This window comes from Esox lucius, chromosome 1 (assembly GCF_011004845.1).
Source record: "Esox lucius isolate fEsoLuc1 chromosome 1, fEsoLuc1.pri, whole genome shotgun sequence".
Taxonomy (NCBI): domain Eukaryota; kingdom Metazoa; phylum Chordata; class Actinopteri; order Esociformes; family Esocidae; genus Esox; species Esox lucius.
Window position 1 is genome coordinate 6,517,995 of NC_047569.1, and position 16,495 is coordinate 6,534,489.

Sequence of the window (16,495 nt, forward strand, 5' to 3'; positions counted from 1 at the left end):
TAATGCACCATGTCACAAAGCTTGAATAATTTCAAATTGGTTTCTTGAACATGACAATGAGTTCACTGTACTGAAATGGCCCCCACAGTCACCAGATCTCAACCCAATAGAGCATCTTTGGGATGTGGTGGAACAGGAGCTTCGTGCCCTCGATGTGCATCCCACAAATCTCCATCAACTGCAAGAGGCTATCCTATCAATATGGGCCATCATTTCTAAAGAATGCTTTCAGCACCTTGTTGAATCTATGCCACATATAATTAAGGCAGTTCTGAAGGTGATAGGGGGTCAAACACAGTATTAGTATGGTGTTCCTAATAATCCTTTAGGTGAGTGCATAGTTTTATTTATTTCTTGTTCAGTCCCTGAGCAAGACAGATCCTCCTCACCAGAACATTCCTCACAATATCATTGTTGTAAATAACAACTGGTTCTTAATAAACTTGCCTGGTTAAATTACAGTCAGATAAAAAATATATGTATAAATGGTTAGCCAGCTAAGGCAAAACGGTTATTTAAAGGACCACACCAATCATTTATGAGAACAGAGGCTGTCAGAACCTGCTGGGGAATATGGCTGGGGGAGTTTACCAGTGCTTTCAGATACTCAATTTAAAAAGTTTGTTACTTTTTCTTTTTTCATTAGCGATGTTTTAAGGACTGACAATCAGACAAATTGGTCAATTTAACCTCAGTAACATTACTTTGTTGAAATCTTTCAAACAAATCATGTGTGAACAATGGGTTAGATCCTTTAGAATTGATCTGCCCTGGAGCATGCATATCTGGAACATAGTTCTACTGACGAGCCTAATGCCCACTAAACATTATTAATTCAACTTGAAGACCATCCTCAATGGTATCTTTGTAAAAACACATGAATGAGTTTCTTTATTTCTTGACACTGTTTATGCTACTGTAATCTGACCATTGCCTTTCATCAGACAAACAAGGGCAGCAGGGTAGCCTAGCAGTTAGAGCATCTGACCAGTAACCAAAATGGGAGGTGAAGCAAAACACTGACTGATCACATTTGCTTGCTGAAAAGGAGAAATTTCTCAGTCATACTTACCGTTAAACTATAAAAAGACAGCAGTCCTACCATAAAGTCGGGTGTCCATCTTCCTTGTCCAGCTCCTCAGGATGCTAGTGGTTGACTCACTGTGGTGGTGTATTTGAGGGGCCTCAGCACTGGTCTGTGTTCAATAACGTATATGCATTCATTATGCAGTATCCTTCTTGGTTCCATGTAGGACATAAATATACACAGAGAATTGGCTCTGGAGACTCAGACTTCCTGTTTATTTCCTCTTTATCAGGATGTGCCCTAAGAATGGGGACCGATGCAGTCACCTTATTTAATGGCGAATCATTGTAACTGGTATACGTGTGTATGGGTGTTTGCCTGTTTGTGTGCACAAGTGTGCAGTCCTCTACTCTAAATCTAAGTACAGTAGTTAAAGCACCATACAGTTGGAGCATACAGCACCACTGAGAGGAAAAATACATTCATATCTCTCTCTCTCTATTTGCCCTATACCTCTCTTAAAAAGTGTAAAATATACAGAATTAAAAAAAGATCACAACATTAAAAATGCTCTTGAAACTTCAAAAGTATGTTATTTGGGTTTGAATGGGAGTTTCCCACATAAACATCAGGTGATCTGTAATCCAATCACACACAGGCGCACAATAAAAACACATACACACACAAACACACACACACTAGGACATTTTTAGTCCAATCGCACACACACAATCTTTGCCCTTTGGCAGGAAGCACCCTGTGAAGGGGTCCTAACCCCAAGCTTCATTAAGATTAAATGAGCACATAAATAGTGTACACTACTGTAGCTAATGAGGCAACAGGGGGTTCAGCTGCAACCAGAAATGGGAATGAGAGGAAGAGGGCAAAAAATACAAATGACAGTTTAGGTGGCAGAGGGAAGCTGCACTGTAAGACTGAAGAATGAGACATGGGCAAAGCAAAAATTCATGTGTGGTTTATATGAAGTGGGTAGAGAGAAACAAGCTTCGTCCTAACTCTCAAAACTGGGTTTATACCTACATTTCCCAGGGCTTGAGAGAATGACCAAACATCATTTTTACCCTGCTTGTTTTGGTATTTCCATTTTCTTATGTTCTGTGATGTGTCTCTGTGCTTTTATGTGGTAAAAAGCAGCTGTCCCATCAGCACAAACACAGTTCTGTGGCCCTAGTGCTGTGTTCTGTCTGGTCTAGAAAGACCTGGTACAGTATAGTCCCTCATGAGTGGAACAATAAGTCCTTCAAAAATGATCCCGGTTACTCACAGCACTTTACTGTCTTTCCACCCTCTCTCTTCATATTTTCCTCTCCCACTTCCTCTCCTTTCATGTTCCATCTAGTCTCTTTTTCTTTCTCAACCTCTCTCTATCTGTGTCTCTTGCTCTCTCCATATCTCTTTTTCTCTCTGTCTCTCTCCCACGTCTCTCTCCATTATTCCCACTTCCCTTTCCTATTCTTTGTCTCTCTCTCTCTTTTTGTCTTTATCCCTCTTTCTCACTGTCATAGGTGTTCTGGAGAGAAGCGTGGCAGGAGAGGCCAGTGCTCTGACCAAAGCTAAGACACTCTACAGATCCTGCACTAATGAGAGTGAGTCTGGGGGTCTGTTTTTCTTTAAGTGGAGGTCAATACCAGTTCCAGTCTGTCATTCTTTTAAGTCAAATCTGTTTCCTACCTTGGAATTGTGAGATAATCCTATTCCGTTTTAAGGTCAGATTGAGAACAGGGGAGGGGCTCCCTTGCTAGACATGCTCCATGACGTGTTTGAGTGGCCCATAGCAACAGACAACTGGGAGACTGTCTATGGTAAATTACTTTGTATGCAATGTTATCATTGTGCCTGCTACACCCGTTGCGTTTTACTTCTCGTTAATTCCAATCCAATTTAATCTACCTCTCCTCTCTTCTATTAAGGCACCACATGGAAGTTAGAGGATGCCATTGCCAGGCTCAATGAGAAATACGGAACTCAAGTCTTGGTGAATTTTTTTATCGGCACTGATGACAAAGACTCCAATTCGCACATAATTCATGTAGGTGTTGCTGTAATATTCACAGATACAAGCACAAAAGGAACTTTACACTTTAGTATACAATGTAAAAAGAAAAATGTTATTATCTGGTCTGAATGAATAGAATATACAGTGGGAGGAACAAGTATTTGATACACTGCCGATTTTGCAGGTTTTCCTACTTGCTTTCCTACTCATGTAGAGGTCTGTAATTTTTATCATACGTACACCTCAACTGTGAGAGACAGAATTTTTTTTAAATCCACAAAAAAAAAAAATTTATTAGCATTTTATGGCATTACGTAAGTATTTGATCACCTACCAACCAGTAAGAATTCCGGCTCTCACAGACCTGTTAGTTTTTCTTTAAGAAGCCCTCCTGTTCTCCACTCATTACCTGTATTAACTGCACCTGTTTGAACTCGTTACCTGTATAAAAGACACCTGTCCACGCACTCAATCAAACAGACACCAACCTCTCCAGAATGGCCAAGAACAGAGACCTGTGTAAGGACATCAGGGATAAAATTGTAGACCTGCACAAGGCTGGGATGGGCTACAGGACAATAGGCAAGCAGCTTGGTGGGAAGGCAACAACTGTTGGTAAAATTATTAGAAAATGGAAGTTCAAGATGACGGTCAGTCTCCCTCGGTCTGGGGCTCCATGCAAGATCTCACCTTGTGGAGCATCAATGATCATGAGGAAGGTGAGGGATCTGCCTAGAACTTCACAGCAGGACCTGGTCAATGACCTGAAGAGAGCTGGGACCACAGTCTTAAAGAAAACCATTAGTAACACACTACGCCGTCATGGATTAAAATCCTGCAGCGCACGCAAGGTCCCCCTGCCCAAGCCAGCGCATGTCCAGGCCCGTCTGAAGTTTGCCAATGACCATCTGGATGATTCAGAGGAGGAATGGGAGAAGGTTATGTGGTCTGATGAGATGAAAATAGAGCTTTTTGGTCTGAACTCCACTCGCCGTGTTTGGAGGAAGAAGAAGGATGAGTACAACCCCAAGAACACCATCCCAACCGTGAAGCATGGAGGTGGAAACATAATTCTTTGGGGATGCTTTTTTGCAAAGGGGACAGGACGACTGCACCGTATTGAGATCTTGGCCAACAACCTCCTTCCCTCAGTAAGAGTACTGAAGATGGGTCATGGCTGGGTCTTCCTGCCTGACAACGAGCCGAAACACACAGCCAGGGCAACTAAGGAGTGGCTCCGTAAGAAGCATCTCAAGGTCCTGGAGTGGCCTAGCCAGTCTCCAGACCTGAACCCAATTGAAAGTCTTTGGAGGGAGCTGAAAGTCCGTATTGCCCAGCGACAGGCCCGAAACCTGAAGGATCTGGAGAAGGTCTGTATGGAGGAGTGGGCCAAAATCCCTGCTGCAGTGTGTGCAAACCTGGTCAAGAACTACAGGAAACATATGATCGCTGTAATTGCAAGTTCTGCTTTTCTGATGTATCAAATACTTATGTCATGCAATAAAATGAACTCAGTTTTTAGAAATGCTATATCATCCTAACCCTAAGTGCTCCTTCAGGTCGCTTTTGCTCATAACGACAATGTAAATGCCCTATACTATATATCAAACCTTTTCCATATTAATTTTTTACATGCTAAACTCTCTGAACCTCATCAGCATCAAAAATACATGCACACATTCTTGACAAAATGTAACCTCTGAATCCTGAAAGAAAGAATCATTGGAATGCATATTCATCTCTTTTACACATGGTTCTATGGTTCTTAAATTTTGGTTACTAAAAGTATTTTTTTGTTTTGTCATACACATTGTAAGAGATGTTGTTGCAGGTATTGCAAAAAGCTTGTACCCGGGCTGTTAAATAAATGTCAATTAAAAAGCAATTAACTGTAACTAAACAGTATAATTTCAAATGTACAAACATAAAAAAGTCAAGTATGTAAACAGGGAATTAAATATATTATATTTCCCATGCTGTTGAATGAATGGCTGATTGTTTCTTCATACTCTCTCTTCTGCCAGTTTGACCAGCAAACAAGCCTTGGCCTCTTATCCAGAGATTACTATGCCTGCACTGGCCCCTATGAAGAGGTAGGCCTGTGCCTGCTACACACATACACACTCACACATACACATCAATAATATTCACACTTCCTCTCTGACCGGAGCGCTGGAGGGACTATGTTGTCTTTGGCTTATTATGTCTAGGTTTGGGTTTCAACTCCGCTGTGGTTCAGATCACTGGTCCACCCACCCAGAAATCACAATGTCCCAAATCCACATTGGGTCCAAGCCATCAGAATCAGTTTAGGATATGATCAACATCCTCTCTAGATATTTATATTGGCTCTGGGTTCACACCACCTGTGTTAGTAATTGACTATCATTACTAGAAATGATTAACTGAGAAAGCTGTGAGGTTTGAAACTGAGTATATATGTTGAATGATTTAACCACAAGAGTTCTTTATTTTTGTCAGGAACAACCAAGACCTCTAGATAAACCAATTGAGTCACTGTTAGGGAGAATCTATCAATTTCCCCCCATAGAAAATGACTCTCAGACAACCAGTGTTCATTTGTTGTGTACGTGAGTGTTTGTGTGTGTCCAAGTATGTGTGTGTAACTGATACTCTCTATTGAACAATGTGATGATTAAAATCAAAAAAGCTTGACGGAACAGATTATGTTACAGCCCAATCCAGATGTCAATGATTTTGGGAGGAAAACATTTGATATGGTTTCATTTGCACACAACCACTGATTGAGAAACTGATTGTGTACAGTACTTCCTAGAATAGCTTGTCTTAAGGGATAGACATGAAGATAGATGTGTGTTTGATGTTTTAAAACTCATTTTAGATGAAAAAAAAGAACACTTGTAACAGTTCCCCTACAGTATTCTTCTGGTTTCTAATCACCAAACAGAAGAGGATGGCACTTAACTTATTTCACTCAAAAGTCAACATCTGACAGTTTGTTGATATTATCAGACGTGTTTAAAAAAAGTGTTTGTGTGTGTGTGTTTGTCCCAGCCATGTAGAGCCTATGAACAGTTCATGATAGATGTAGCAAAGCTGATCCGTACTGACCGCAACCTGGTGGTCAATGAGACGCATATCAGAGAAGATGTCGCCAGGGTCCTTGGGCTGGAGAAGGAGATTGCCAATGTAAGTTCAAAACAGCTACTTTATTTGAATGGCATTTGCCTAACTTACATACTGCTGTACATATTTCATGGTCTCCAATACCCTTTCTGAAAGCTTCATTCTAGATCATATTTGAAGATCTATTACTAAAATTCCATGGGCAATCTGTAAATTTAATCAGGTTTAAAAGATTAGGGTTCCTGAGAAGGAAATGGGGAAACCAATGATTTATTAATAGGGACGCAAGATCACTAGAGTAATGTTAGATGTTATAACTTAATTAATCTGATTATTAGGCACAGAGTTGTAGTAATGTTGTAGTCTTCAATGTTTTTCGAGTGTGTTGTTAAAGCTATATCAGCACTACACAAGCTGAATTAAATGTAAATGGCTTTGGTGACATTTCAAAGAGGTATGATCAATTTTGTGAGAAATCCTCTAAAAATAATTCATATGAAAAGTGAATACTAAAATAGGAAAACACTACAGGTTGGTTTCGCTGACACATGTTAAGCCTAATCAAAGACATAAAGATTTATATAAAACTCACTGAGCTTGGTTTCTATTCATAGACTTGGCTTAATCCTTATCTGTGAAACTGGCCTTACATGTAATGTCTCAAAATAGATACTATATCTTTTCATATTGCTTTATGTCCTCCGGATATAAGAAAAAAAAGATTATGGTTTAACAGAAATGCAAGCTTGGCTGACAGTTGGGCTGTCAGAGCCTTGAGCCATTCAGCCTAGCTGAAACAATGCCATATACACTACATATTATAAAACGTTGACTAAAAATTGTCCATAGGCAACCTCATATAGTAGACCAAGTTTTTTTTTTTTTACTCTTTTAGAAGCACTGAAAGAATAATACATCTGTGACTTCCTAGTCATTATTCCTGGTTAAAAAAAAAATTGCTTTAATTTTAATTTGTACCCATTGGACAATACCTGTTAGAGAGTGGCTATTTTTTTACCTTCTTATATTAAAGCCATAGCTAGTAAAGTGCAAAAACTGAAGTTCTTTCTTTGAGCAAGTCAGTTAAACAAGAATGTATTCTCAGTTAACCTATGTAAAATAAGAGTATATACAGTGGGGAGAACAAGTATTAGATAAACTGCTGATTTTGCAGGTTTTCCTACTTACAAAGCATGTACATGCTTTGTAAGTAGGAAGACCTGCAAATATATATATAATATATATATATACAGTACAGGCCAAAAGTTTGGACACACCTTCTCATTCAATGCATTTCCTTTATTTTCATTACAATTTACATTGTAGATTCTCACTGAAGGCATCAAAACTATGAATGAACACATGTGGAATTATGTACTTAACAAAAAAGTAACTGAAAACATGTCTTATATTCTAGTTTCTTCAAAGTAGCCACCCTTTGCTTTTTTGATAGCGCTGCAAACCCTTGGTGTTCTCTCAATAAGCTTCATGGGGTAGTCACCTGAAATGGTTTTCACTTCACAGTAGAGCCTTGTCAGGGTTAATTAGTGGAATTATTTCCCTTGTTAATGGGGTTGGGACCATCCCCATTAATTTGTAGCTCGTCTGTTGGATCGGACCACATGGGCCAGCCTTCAATCCCCACATGCATCAATGAGCCTTGGCCACCCATGACCCTGTCACCGGTTCACTGCTTTTCCTTCTTTGGACCACTTTTGATAGGTACTGACCACTGCAGACTGGGAACACCCCACAAGTGTTGCAGTTTTGGAGATGCTCTGACCCAGTCGTCTAGCCATCACAATTTGGCCCATGCCAAAGTCACTCATATTCTTACGCTTTCCCATTTTTCCTGCTTCTAACACATCAACTTTGAAGACAGAATGTTCTCTTGCTGCCTTATATATCTCACCCACTGACAGGTGCCATGATAACGAGAGTATCAGTGTTGTTCAGTACACCTGTCAGTGGTCAATATGTTATGGCTGATCGGTGTATATACACTCACTTAAAGGATTATTAGGAACACCATACTAATACTGTGTTTGACCCCCTTTCGCCTTCAGAACTGCCTTAATTCTATGTGGCATTGATTCAACAAGGTGCTGAAAGCATTCTTCAGAAATGTTGGCCCATATTGATAGGATAGCATCTTGCAGTTGATGGAGATTTGTGGGATGCACATCCAGGGCACGAAGCTCCCGTTCCACCACATCCCAAAGATGCTCTATTGGGTTGAGATCTGGTGACTGTGGGGGCCATTTCAGTACAGTGAACTTATTGTCATGTTCAAGAAACCAATTTGAAATGATTCGAGCTTTGTGACATGGTGCATTATCCTGCTGGAAGTAGCCTTCAGAGGATGGGTACATGGTGATCATAAAAGGATGGACATGGTCAGAAACAATGCTCAGGTAGGCCGTGGCATTTAAACGATGCCCAATTGGCACTAAGGGGCCTAAAGTGTGCCAAGAAAACATCCCCCACACCATTACACCACCACCACCACCAGCCTGCACAGTGGTAACAAGGCATGATGGATCCATGTTCTCATTCTGTTTACGCCAAATTCTGACTCTACCATCTGAATGTCTCAACATAAATCGAGACTCATCAGACCAGGCAACATTCTTCCTGTCTTCAACTGTCCAATTTTGGTGACCTCGTGCAAATTGTAGCCCCTTTTTTCCTATTTGTAGTGGAGATAAGTGGTACCCGGTGGGGTTTTCTGCTGTTGTAGCCCATCCCCCTCAAGGTTGTGCCTGTTGTGGCTTCACAAATGCTTTGCTGCATACCTCGGTTGTAACGAATGGTTATTTCAGTCAAAGTTGCTCTTCTATCAGCTTGAATCAGTCTGCCCATTCTCCTCTGACCTCTAGCATCAACAAGGCATTTTGGCCCACAGGACTGCCACATACTGGATGTTTTTCCCTTTTCACACCATTCTTTGTAAACCCTAGAAATGGTTGTGCGTGAAAATCCCAGTAACTGTGCAGATTGTGAAATACTCAGACCAGCCCGTCTGGCACCAACAACCATGCCACGCTCAAAATTGTTTAAATCACCTTTCTTTCCCATTCTGACATTCAGTTTGGAGTTCAGGAGATTGTCTTGACCAGGACCACACCCCTAAATGCATTGAAGCAACTGCCATGTGATTGGTTGATTAGATAATTGCATTAATGAGAAATTGAACAGGTGTTCCTAATAATCCTTTAGGTGAGTGTATATATATACTGCATCCACAATTATTAGGCAAGTGAATTTTTGGATTGTATCATTATTTCTATGCACATTTTCAAACTCTAAACCATATAAACTTGAATGGTCATCGGATTAAAATAATTTTCAGGTAAAATGTATTGGTGTAATGAGGGAGAGTGTGGCAACAGTGAATAACACCTAATATCAAGGTGTGCATAATTATTAGGCAGTTTCATGATCTCAGGTAAAATGGGCCAAAAAAGAGATTTAACTGACACTGAAAAGTCATAAATTGTAAAAAGATACAACACTCATGAAATAGCTAAACTATTGAGGCGTGACCACCGGACACTCAAAGGTTTAGTTGTGAATAGTCAACTGGGGTGCAAAAACGCATGGAGAAGAAAAGATACAAATTAACTGCAAAAGACTTGAGAGTAATTAAATGTGAAGTTACCAGGAAACCATTATCCTCCAGTGCCACCATATTCTAGAATTGCAACCTACCTGTAATGTCCAGAAGTACAAGGTGTCAAGTGCTCAGAGACAGCTGAAACACGACCACCATCGAATAAGATTTGAAATGTGCTGTATAGATTGGGCAAAGAAATACCTGAAGACAGATTTTTGTGAACATTAAATGAGAGTGACTCTTGATGGATCAGATGAATGGGTCCGTGGCTGGATCACTAATGGACTCACGGCACCACTTCAGTCAGGCGCCAGCCAGGTGGAGGAGGGGTACTGGTATGAGCTGCTATGATTAAGGATGAGGTAGTTGGACCTTTTCGGGATGAAGATGAACTGAAACTCAACTCCCAAACCTACTGCCAGTTTCTGGAAGATACTTTGTTCAAAGCGTTGTACAGGAAGAAGTCTTCAGCATTCAAGAAGGCCATGATCTTAATGCAGGACAATGTTCCATCACATGCATCCAAGTAATCCACTGCTTGGCTAGCCAGCAAGAGCCACAAAGATGCCTGAATAATGACCTGGCCCCCTTCGTCTCCTGACTTATATCCTATTGAGAATTTGTGGGCCCTTCTCAAACATGAGATATACAGTCAGGGAAGACAATACACCTCTTTAAACAGCATTTGGGAGGCTGTGGTTGCTGCTTCAGCGAAAGTTGATTGTGAACAGATCAAGAAACTGACAGACTCCATGGATGGAAGGCTCATGGCAATTATTGAAAAGAAGGGTGATTATATTGGTCACTGAATATTTTATGTTAGGAATTAGGAATTGTTTTTTGTCACAACTAGATTACAATAAGTAAGAAGTCAATGTATGGTAGACAATGTACTTCATTTGATATACTGATAAAGAGGGCTAAATCCTGAATGCACATTTACATTTTGTCTAAGCTTATTTTGGAAGTAACTGTTCATAACATAATGAAATAATAATAACACGATTGTTAATAATCCAATTAGAAGAACTTCCTCTCAATTTCACAGTAGGTCTGCTGGACACTTGCTTCAAATGTGGCCTTTGTAGCTTAAAAGAAAACTGCCAGAGAAAGTATAGGCTCAATAGCCACTGGCTCAATTACCAAGTCTAAACAACCAATCTCCCACCACACCCATTCCCTGTATATAGTATGTATCTCAAACACTGCTGTCCATATTCTTACTGTATGGCTATTGGATGTACTTTTAAAAACATGGACATTTCATATTTTTGATGCAGTGCAACTGCAATAAAGTAACAGCAATAAAGGATGCACAGCGAAATTGTTTGAGAAGTGTGTCTGCTCATCCATGGATTGTACCTCCGCAACTCAATTACATGTTTGAATGTTGACTTTGGAACACACCAAAGTGTTCCAACTATAGGGGATCACACTTCTCAGCCTCCCCGGGAAAGTCTATGCCAGGGTTCTGGAGAGGAGAATACGGCCGATAGTAGTACCTCGGATTCAGGAGGAACAGTGTGGTTTTCGTCCGGGCCGTGGAACACTGGACCAGCTTTATACCCTCTACAGGGTGTTGGAGGGTTCATGGGAGTTTGCCCAACCAATCCACATGTATTTTGTGGATTTGGAGAAGGCATTCGACTGTGTCCCTCGCGGCATCCTGTGGAGAGTGCTTCGGGAATATGGGGTCCTGGGTCCTTTGCTAAGGGCTGTCAGGTCCCTGTACGACCGAAGCAGGAGCTTGGTCCGCATTGCCGGCAGTAAGTCAGACTTGTTCCCAGTGCATGTTGGACTCCGGCAGGGCTGCCCTTTGTCGCCGGGTGTGTTCATAATTTTTATGGACAGAATTTCTAGGCGCAGCCAGGGGCCGGAGGGTGTCAGGTTTGGGGACCACACGTGTCAGGTTTGGGGACCACGTCTCTGCTCTTTGCGGATGATGTTGTCGTGTTGGCCCCTTCAAACCAGGACCTTCAGCATGCACTGGGATGGTTTGCAGCCGAGTGTGAAGCGGTGGGGATGAGAATCAGTACCTCCAAATCTGAGGCCATGGTCCTCTGTCGGAAAAGGGTGGTTTGCCCACTTCAGGTTGGTGGAGAGTGCCTGCCTCAAGTGGAGGAGTTTAAGTATCTAGGGGTCTTGTTCACGAGTGAGGGAAGGATAGAACGGGAGATTGACAGACGGATCGGTGCAGCTTCTACAATAATGCGGTCGATGTATCGGTCTGTCGTGGTGAAGAAAGAGCTGAGCCGCAAGGCGAAGCTCTCGATTTACCGGTCAATCTATGTTCCTACTCTCTGAGCTTTGGGTCATGACCGAGGTGAGGTGGCTTGGGCATCTGTTTCGGATGCCTCCGGAACGCCTTCCTGGGAAGGTGTTCTGGTCCGGTCCCACCAGGAGGAGACCCCGGGGAAGACCTAGGACACGCTGGAGGGACTATGTCTCCCGGCTGGCCTGGGAACGCCTCGGTGTCCCCCCGGAAGAGCTGGAGGAAGTGTCTAGGGAGAGGGAAATCTGGGCATCTCTGCTTAGACTGCTGCCCCCGCAACCCGGCCCCGGATGAAGTGGATAAGATGGAGATGGATGGAGATGGAGAATGTTGACTTTGAATAGGGGCTAATTACTGTTTCAGCTAAATTACTATAGGGCTTAGAAATATGCAGACAATGCTAATGTAGGTAATATTAAGTAGAATACGACATTGGCATCATCATTATGTCATCAACATTATTTTGACCGATGGCAGTGTTGTCCTTAGCAAGCAAAACTAACATTTATTTCAAATAAAGACAATTGGGCTGTTGGCGCTGATGTCATTATCAAGTTGCTGGAAAGTAGGTCATGTTTCTTTCTTTGTGGTACATTACTTGGATAATGTTTTTGAAGACAAAGTGCCAATCGAGTACACAGCATCATTTGGAGCCCCACCTTTGCAGGATTGTTATTCGCTACAATTAAAGTTAAAATTAGTCCCTCCCACAAGACCAACGGAATGAAAGGAGTTCAGGCTCATATATGTTGTGCTCAACAGCCTGGGGATGAGCTTGCCAAAAGGATGGTTGGTTTATTTTTTATTAGAGAGAAAATCAAAATTTAACTGTTCTGTATTTCCTATATGTTGTTGAATAAATACAGCTCTGTTCTATGAGGGGCCGTCAGGGACATTATTCAGAATTACCTCTCACAAACACGTGAAATGCTCTTACATACACTACTGAAACACTCACATAAACAACTGGAAGATTATTCGCTCGCACACACTACTGAAACGCTCTTATATACACTACTGAAAAGCTCTCATACATACAAGTGAAACGCTCTTATATACACTACTGAAAAGCTGTCATCCATACAAGTGAAACGCTCTTATCTACACTACTGAAAAGCTCTCATACATACAAGTGAAACGCTCTTATATACACTACTGAAAAGCTCTCACACATTCAAGTGAAACACTCTTATCTACACTACTGAAAAGCTCTCATACATACAAGTGAAACACTCTTATCTACACTACTGAAAAGCTCTCATACATACAAGTGAAACGCTCTTATATACACTACTGAAAAGCTCTCACACATTCAAGTGAAACGCTCTTATATACACTACTGAAAAGCTCTCATACATACAAGTGAAACGCTCTTATATACACTATTGAAAAGCTCTCACACATTCAAGTGAAACACTCTTATATACACTACTAAAAAGCTGCCTGACTGACGCAGTCAGTTGTTCTCAGCTGACTGATATTCTCCGCTGACGCCAGCGCGGTGTGAAGTAACGCTGCTGCATCGGTTAGGCTGCTTGCAGGCTGTTGGGCAGATAGTGATGCGAACAATGTGGCAGACGATCAACACGTGAATCGTTCTGTGAACTGCGCATTTTTGTTGAACGGAAGGCCTTCCGGTTTTACTGAAACACCTCTCACACACTATAGTGAAATCCTTTCACACATTATAGTGAAATATTATATAGGGGTTCGCAGAACCGATCCCTCGCGGACATGGGGGATGTACTGTATATATACATATATATATATATATATATATATATATATGTACAGAAGATATAAAACTTATAAATACATTAAATAAACATAAAACAATGTGTTTTTATGTTTTTTTTTTAATAGAAAGACTTCATGCAATTAACCGGATCGACACTTGGATGGTTGAAATTAGCGCGTTTTTAGAATTTCGGACTTCTTGAAAGATTTCCGCGGATACTTGTGTTCGCGAATGTGGAACCGCGGATAGCTGTGGGAATACTGTATGTATATTATATAAGTCGCATAGGGTGGCCATTCCTCCGGATTTAGGCTGGACAGTCTGTCTCAAAATAAGTAATTTAATTGGTTACATTTTCGTGTTGTGACCTATCAACACATGGCTAATTTTAATATTCAAATGAGCCATGTGTCAGTTGCTACTGCAGTTGCTACTACCAGGCTGTCAATCAAGCTCTCAGCGAGAACTTAACATTAACTAAAGTCGGCTGTTGGACTGAAATTCTGGAAATGCTCATACTTACATGTATAGGCAAAGCCTTTGCATCTGAAACAGAAGGTGCTGTATTTTTTAGCCTTTATCTATCCAGATAAAAACATTAAGAACCGTTTCTGTATTTATTAGACCTATGTATTCTGTGTATGTTTTATTAGCTATGTGATATGTGTATGCACCTTTGTGTAATCTGGTGGAAAATAGAAGATATTCCTTTATTTGTCCCACAATGGGAAAATTCCAATGTTACAGCAGCAAAGTGGATAGAGAAAAAAACAATAAAACAAACAGTAAGAGTAGGAAAATAAAAAATTAAATCATTATGTACATGAGAAAAAACAGTAAGAATCCACCAACAACAGATTACAGAAATAGTAGCAGCAGCAGCAGTTGCACATGGGGAATAGATTGCACAGTGAATATGGAATAGTATTGCACAGTAAATATTGCACATTGTTATTATATATAAATATCATATATATTAATTAATTATTATTATTGATGCCAGGAATTTTAACATATTAACATTTTTAACGGGATCATACCAAACAAATATTTGTTTGCGTTTCCCTGTGTATGCAAAGTGTCCTCCTTTTTGATGTTAAGGAAATGGCCACCTTAGTGTCCCAGGAAATAAAACACAAAAACTCTCTCAAACAAAATCGTTTGAGAGGGCAGGACTTCAGAGAGTTACAGTGAAAAAATAAGAACAAACAGAAAGAGAATAAAAGTTAAGAAGTAAAAAAAAAAAAGGAAACTCAAAGGCGGGAGTAACGTAACAGGCAGCATGCAGCTTTCGCACACGCGCACTACTAATCATCTTAATGTATATAGAAGCGTTTCAGTAGTGTATATAAGGGCGTTTCACTTGTAAGTATGAGAGCTTTTCAGTAGTGTATATAACAGTGTTTTACTTGTATGTATGAGAGCTTTTCAGTAGTGTATATAAGAGCGTTTCACTTGTATGTGTGAGAGTGTTTCACTTGTATGTATGAGAGCGTTTCAGTAGTGTATATAAGAGCGTTTCACTTGTATGTATGTGAGCGTTTCAGTAGTGTTTACAAGAGCGTTTCAGTAGTGTGTGTAAGAGCATTTCACATGTGTTTGTGAGAGGTATTTCTGAATAATGTCCCTGACGGCCCCTCATACTGTTCTGCTATCAGACTATCTTCTACAGAAAGAAAGTTCTAAATCCCAAATAGACCGCTTGACCTTTTTTCATTCCCCTCTGACCTCAGGCCTTCATTTTCACATTCACGCACATCTCTGGTGTTTTTCAAAAGTGTCCGAAAGCTGAGGGATTGAACATGATCAAGGATATACTTCAAGGTTATACTTACTAATTAGACCCTCCAGTGGCCCCCTTCTAGTAATCCTGCAGCAATGCATCCTCCTTGACTGAATCCCATAAGGCACAACATAATTTGAGCTTGTGTAATATCATAAAAAGAACAGACAGGCATGCCTAATTATAAGGCACACACATTTGTTTAAATCTGATTTAATTACTTAAAAGATAAAGTATGAAATACTTTTTAAATTAAATGTTAATGGGATCTCATATAAGAATTTTACTGTACTGCTAGCATAAAAAAATGCATACATAGCCATCAGACATCTGCAGTTAATGTTTTAAATTAATGTTTCTCAGAGGCAGGTTTCTACACAGTGCCCCTTTAAATATTACCTAGTTTTCTAGAAAAATTACTTTTAGGGATTTGTTGATTTGAATTGGAAGTATATTGTGTTATTTAAATGCTCAGATACAGTCTTGTGAAAAAATACTTCCTTTGGAAAGTTGTCATTTATGCCTATTTATGCAAATGAATATCTGAATTAAATTCCAATCACATTCATTGATTAAAGTACCCCAATTTAGCAAATGAAATTGAAGTTAGAAACTATTTATGCAATTAAAATCAACCAAAAGAAAATGTTATGGTGCAGAGAAATTAAGTACACCCCTAGCTTCAATAGCTAGTGCATGCACTTTTTTTGCCAAAATAACTTAATCTAGCCGTTTCTTGTTACTGTCTACCATTCTCCTATATCAACTGGGAGGAATTGTGCCCACTGGTTTTTACATTACTGCTTCAACTATTTCATAGTCGAGGGCTTTCTTGCATGCAGGGCCCTCTTTAAGTTGGCTAGGTAGCAAAACAGCCCCAAACCACAACGCCACCGCCTAAATGCTTTACAGTTGGTATGAGGTTCTTCTGTTC

At 40.4% G+C, this 16,495-nt stretch overlaps 1 protein-coding gene across 2 annotated transcripts in view; it reads left to right on the forward strand.

The window, feature by feature from the left end:
* Nucleotides 1–16,495, forward strand: part of LOC105029340 (neprilysin) — a 94,825-nt gene that overhangs the window by 45,360 nt on the left and 32,970 nt on the right. For both annotated transcript variants that reach the window (XM_010902657.4, XM_010902659.3), the window contains exons 5-9: nt 2,554–2,634; nt 2,755–2,850; nt 2,959–3,077; nt 5,069–5,137; nt 6,081–6,215. In XM_010902657.4, coding sequence (XP_010900959.1) covers nt 2,554–2,634; nt 2,755–2,850; nt 2,959–3,077; nt 5,069–5,137; nt 6,081–6,215 — 500 coding nt within the window. The remainder of the gene's footprint in view (nt 1–2,553; nt 2,635–2,754; nt 2,851–2,958; nt 3,078–5,068; nt 5,138–6,080; nt 6,216–16,495) is intronic.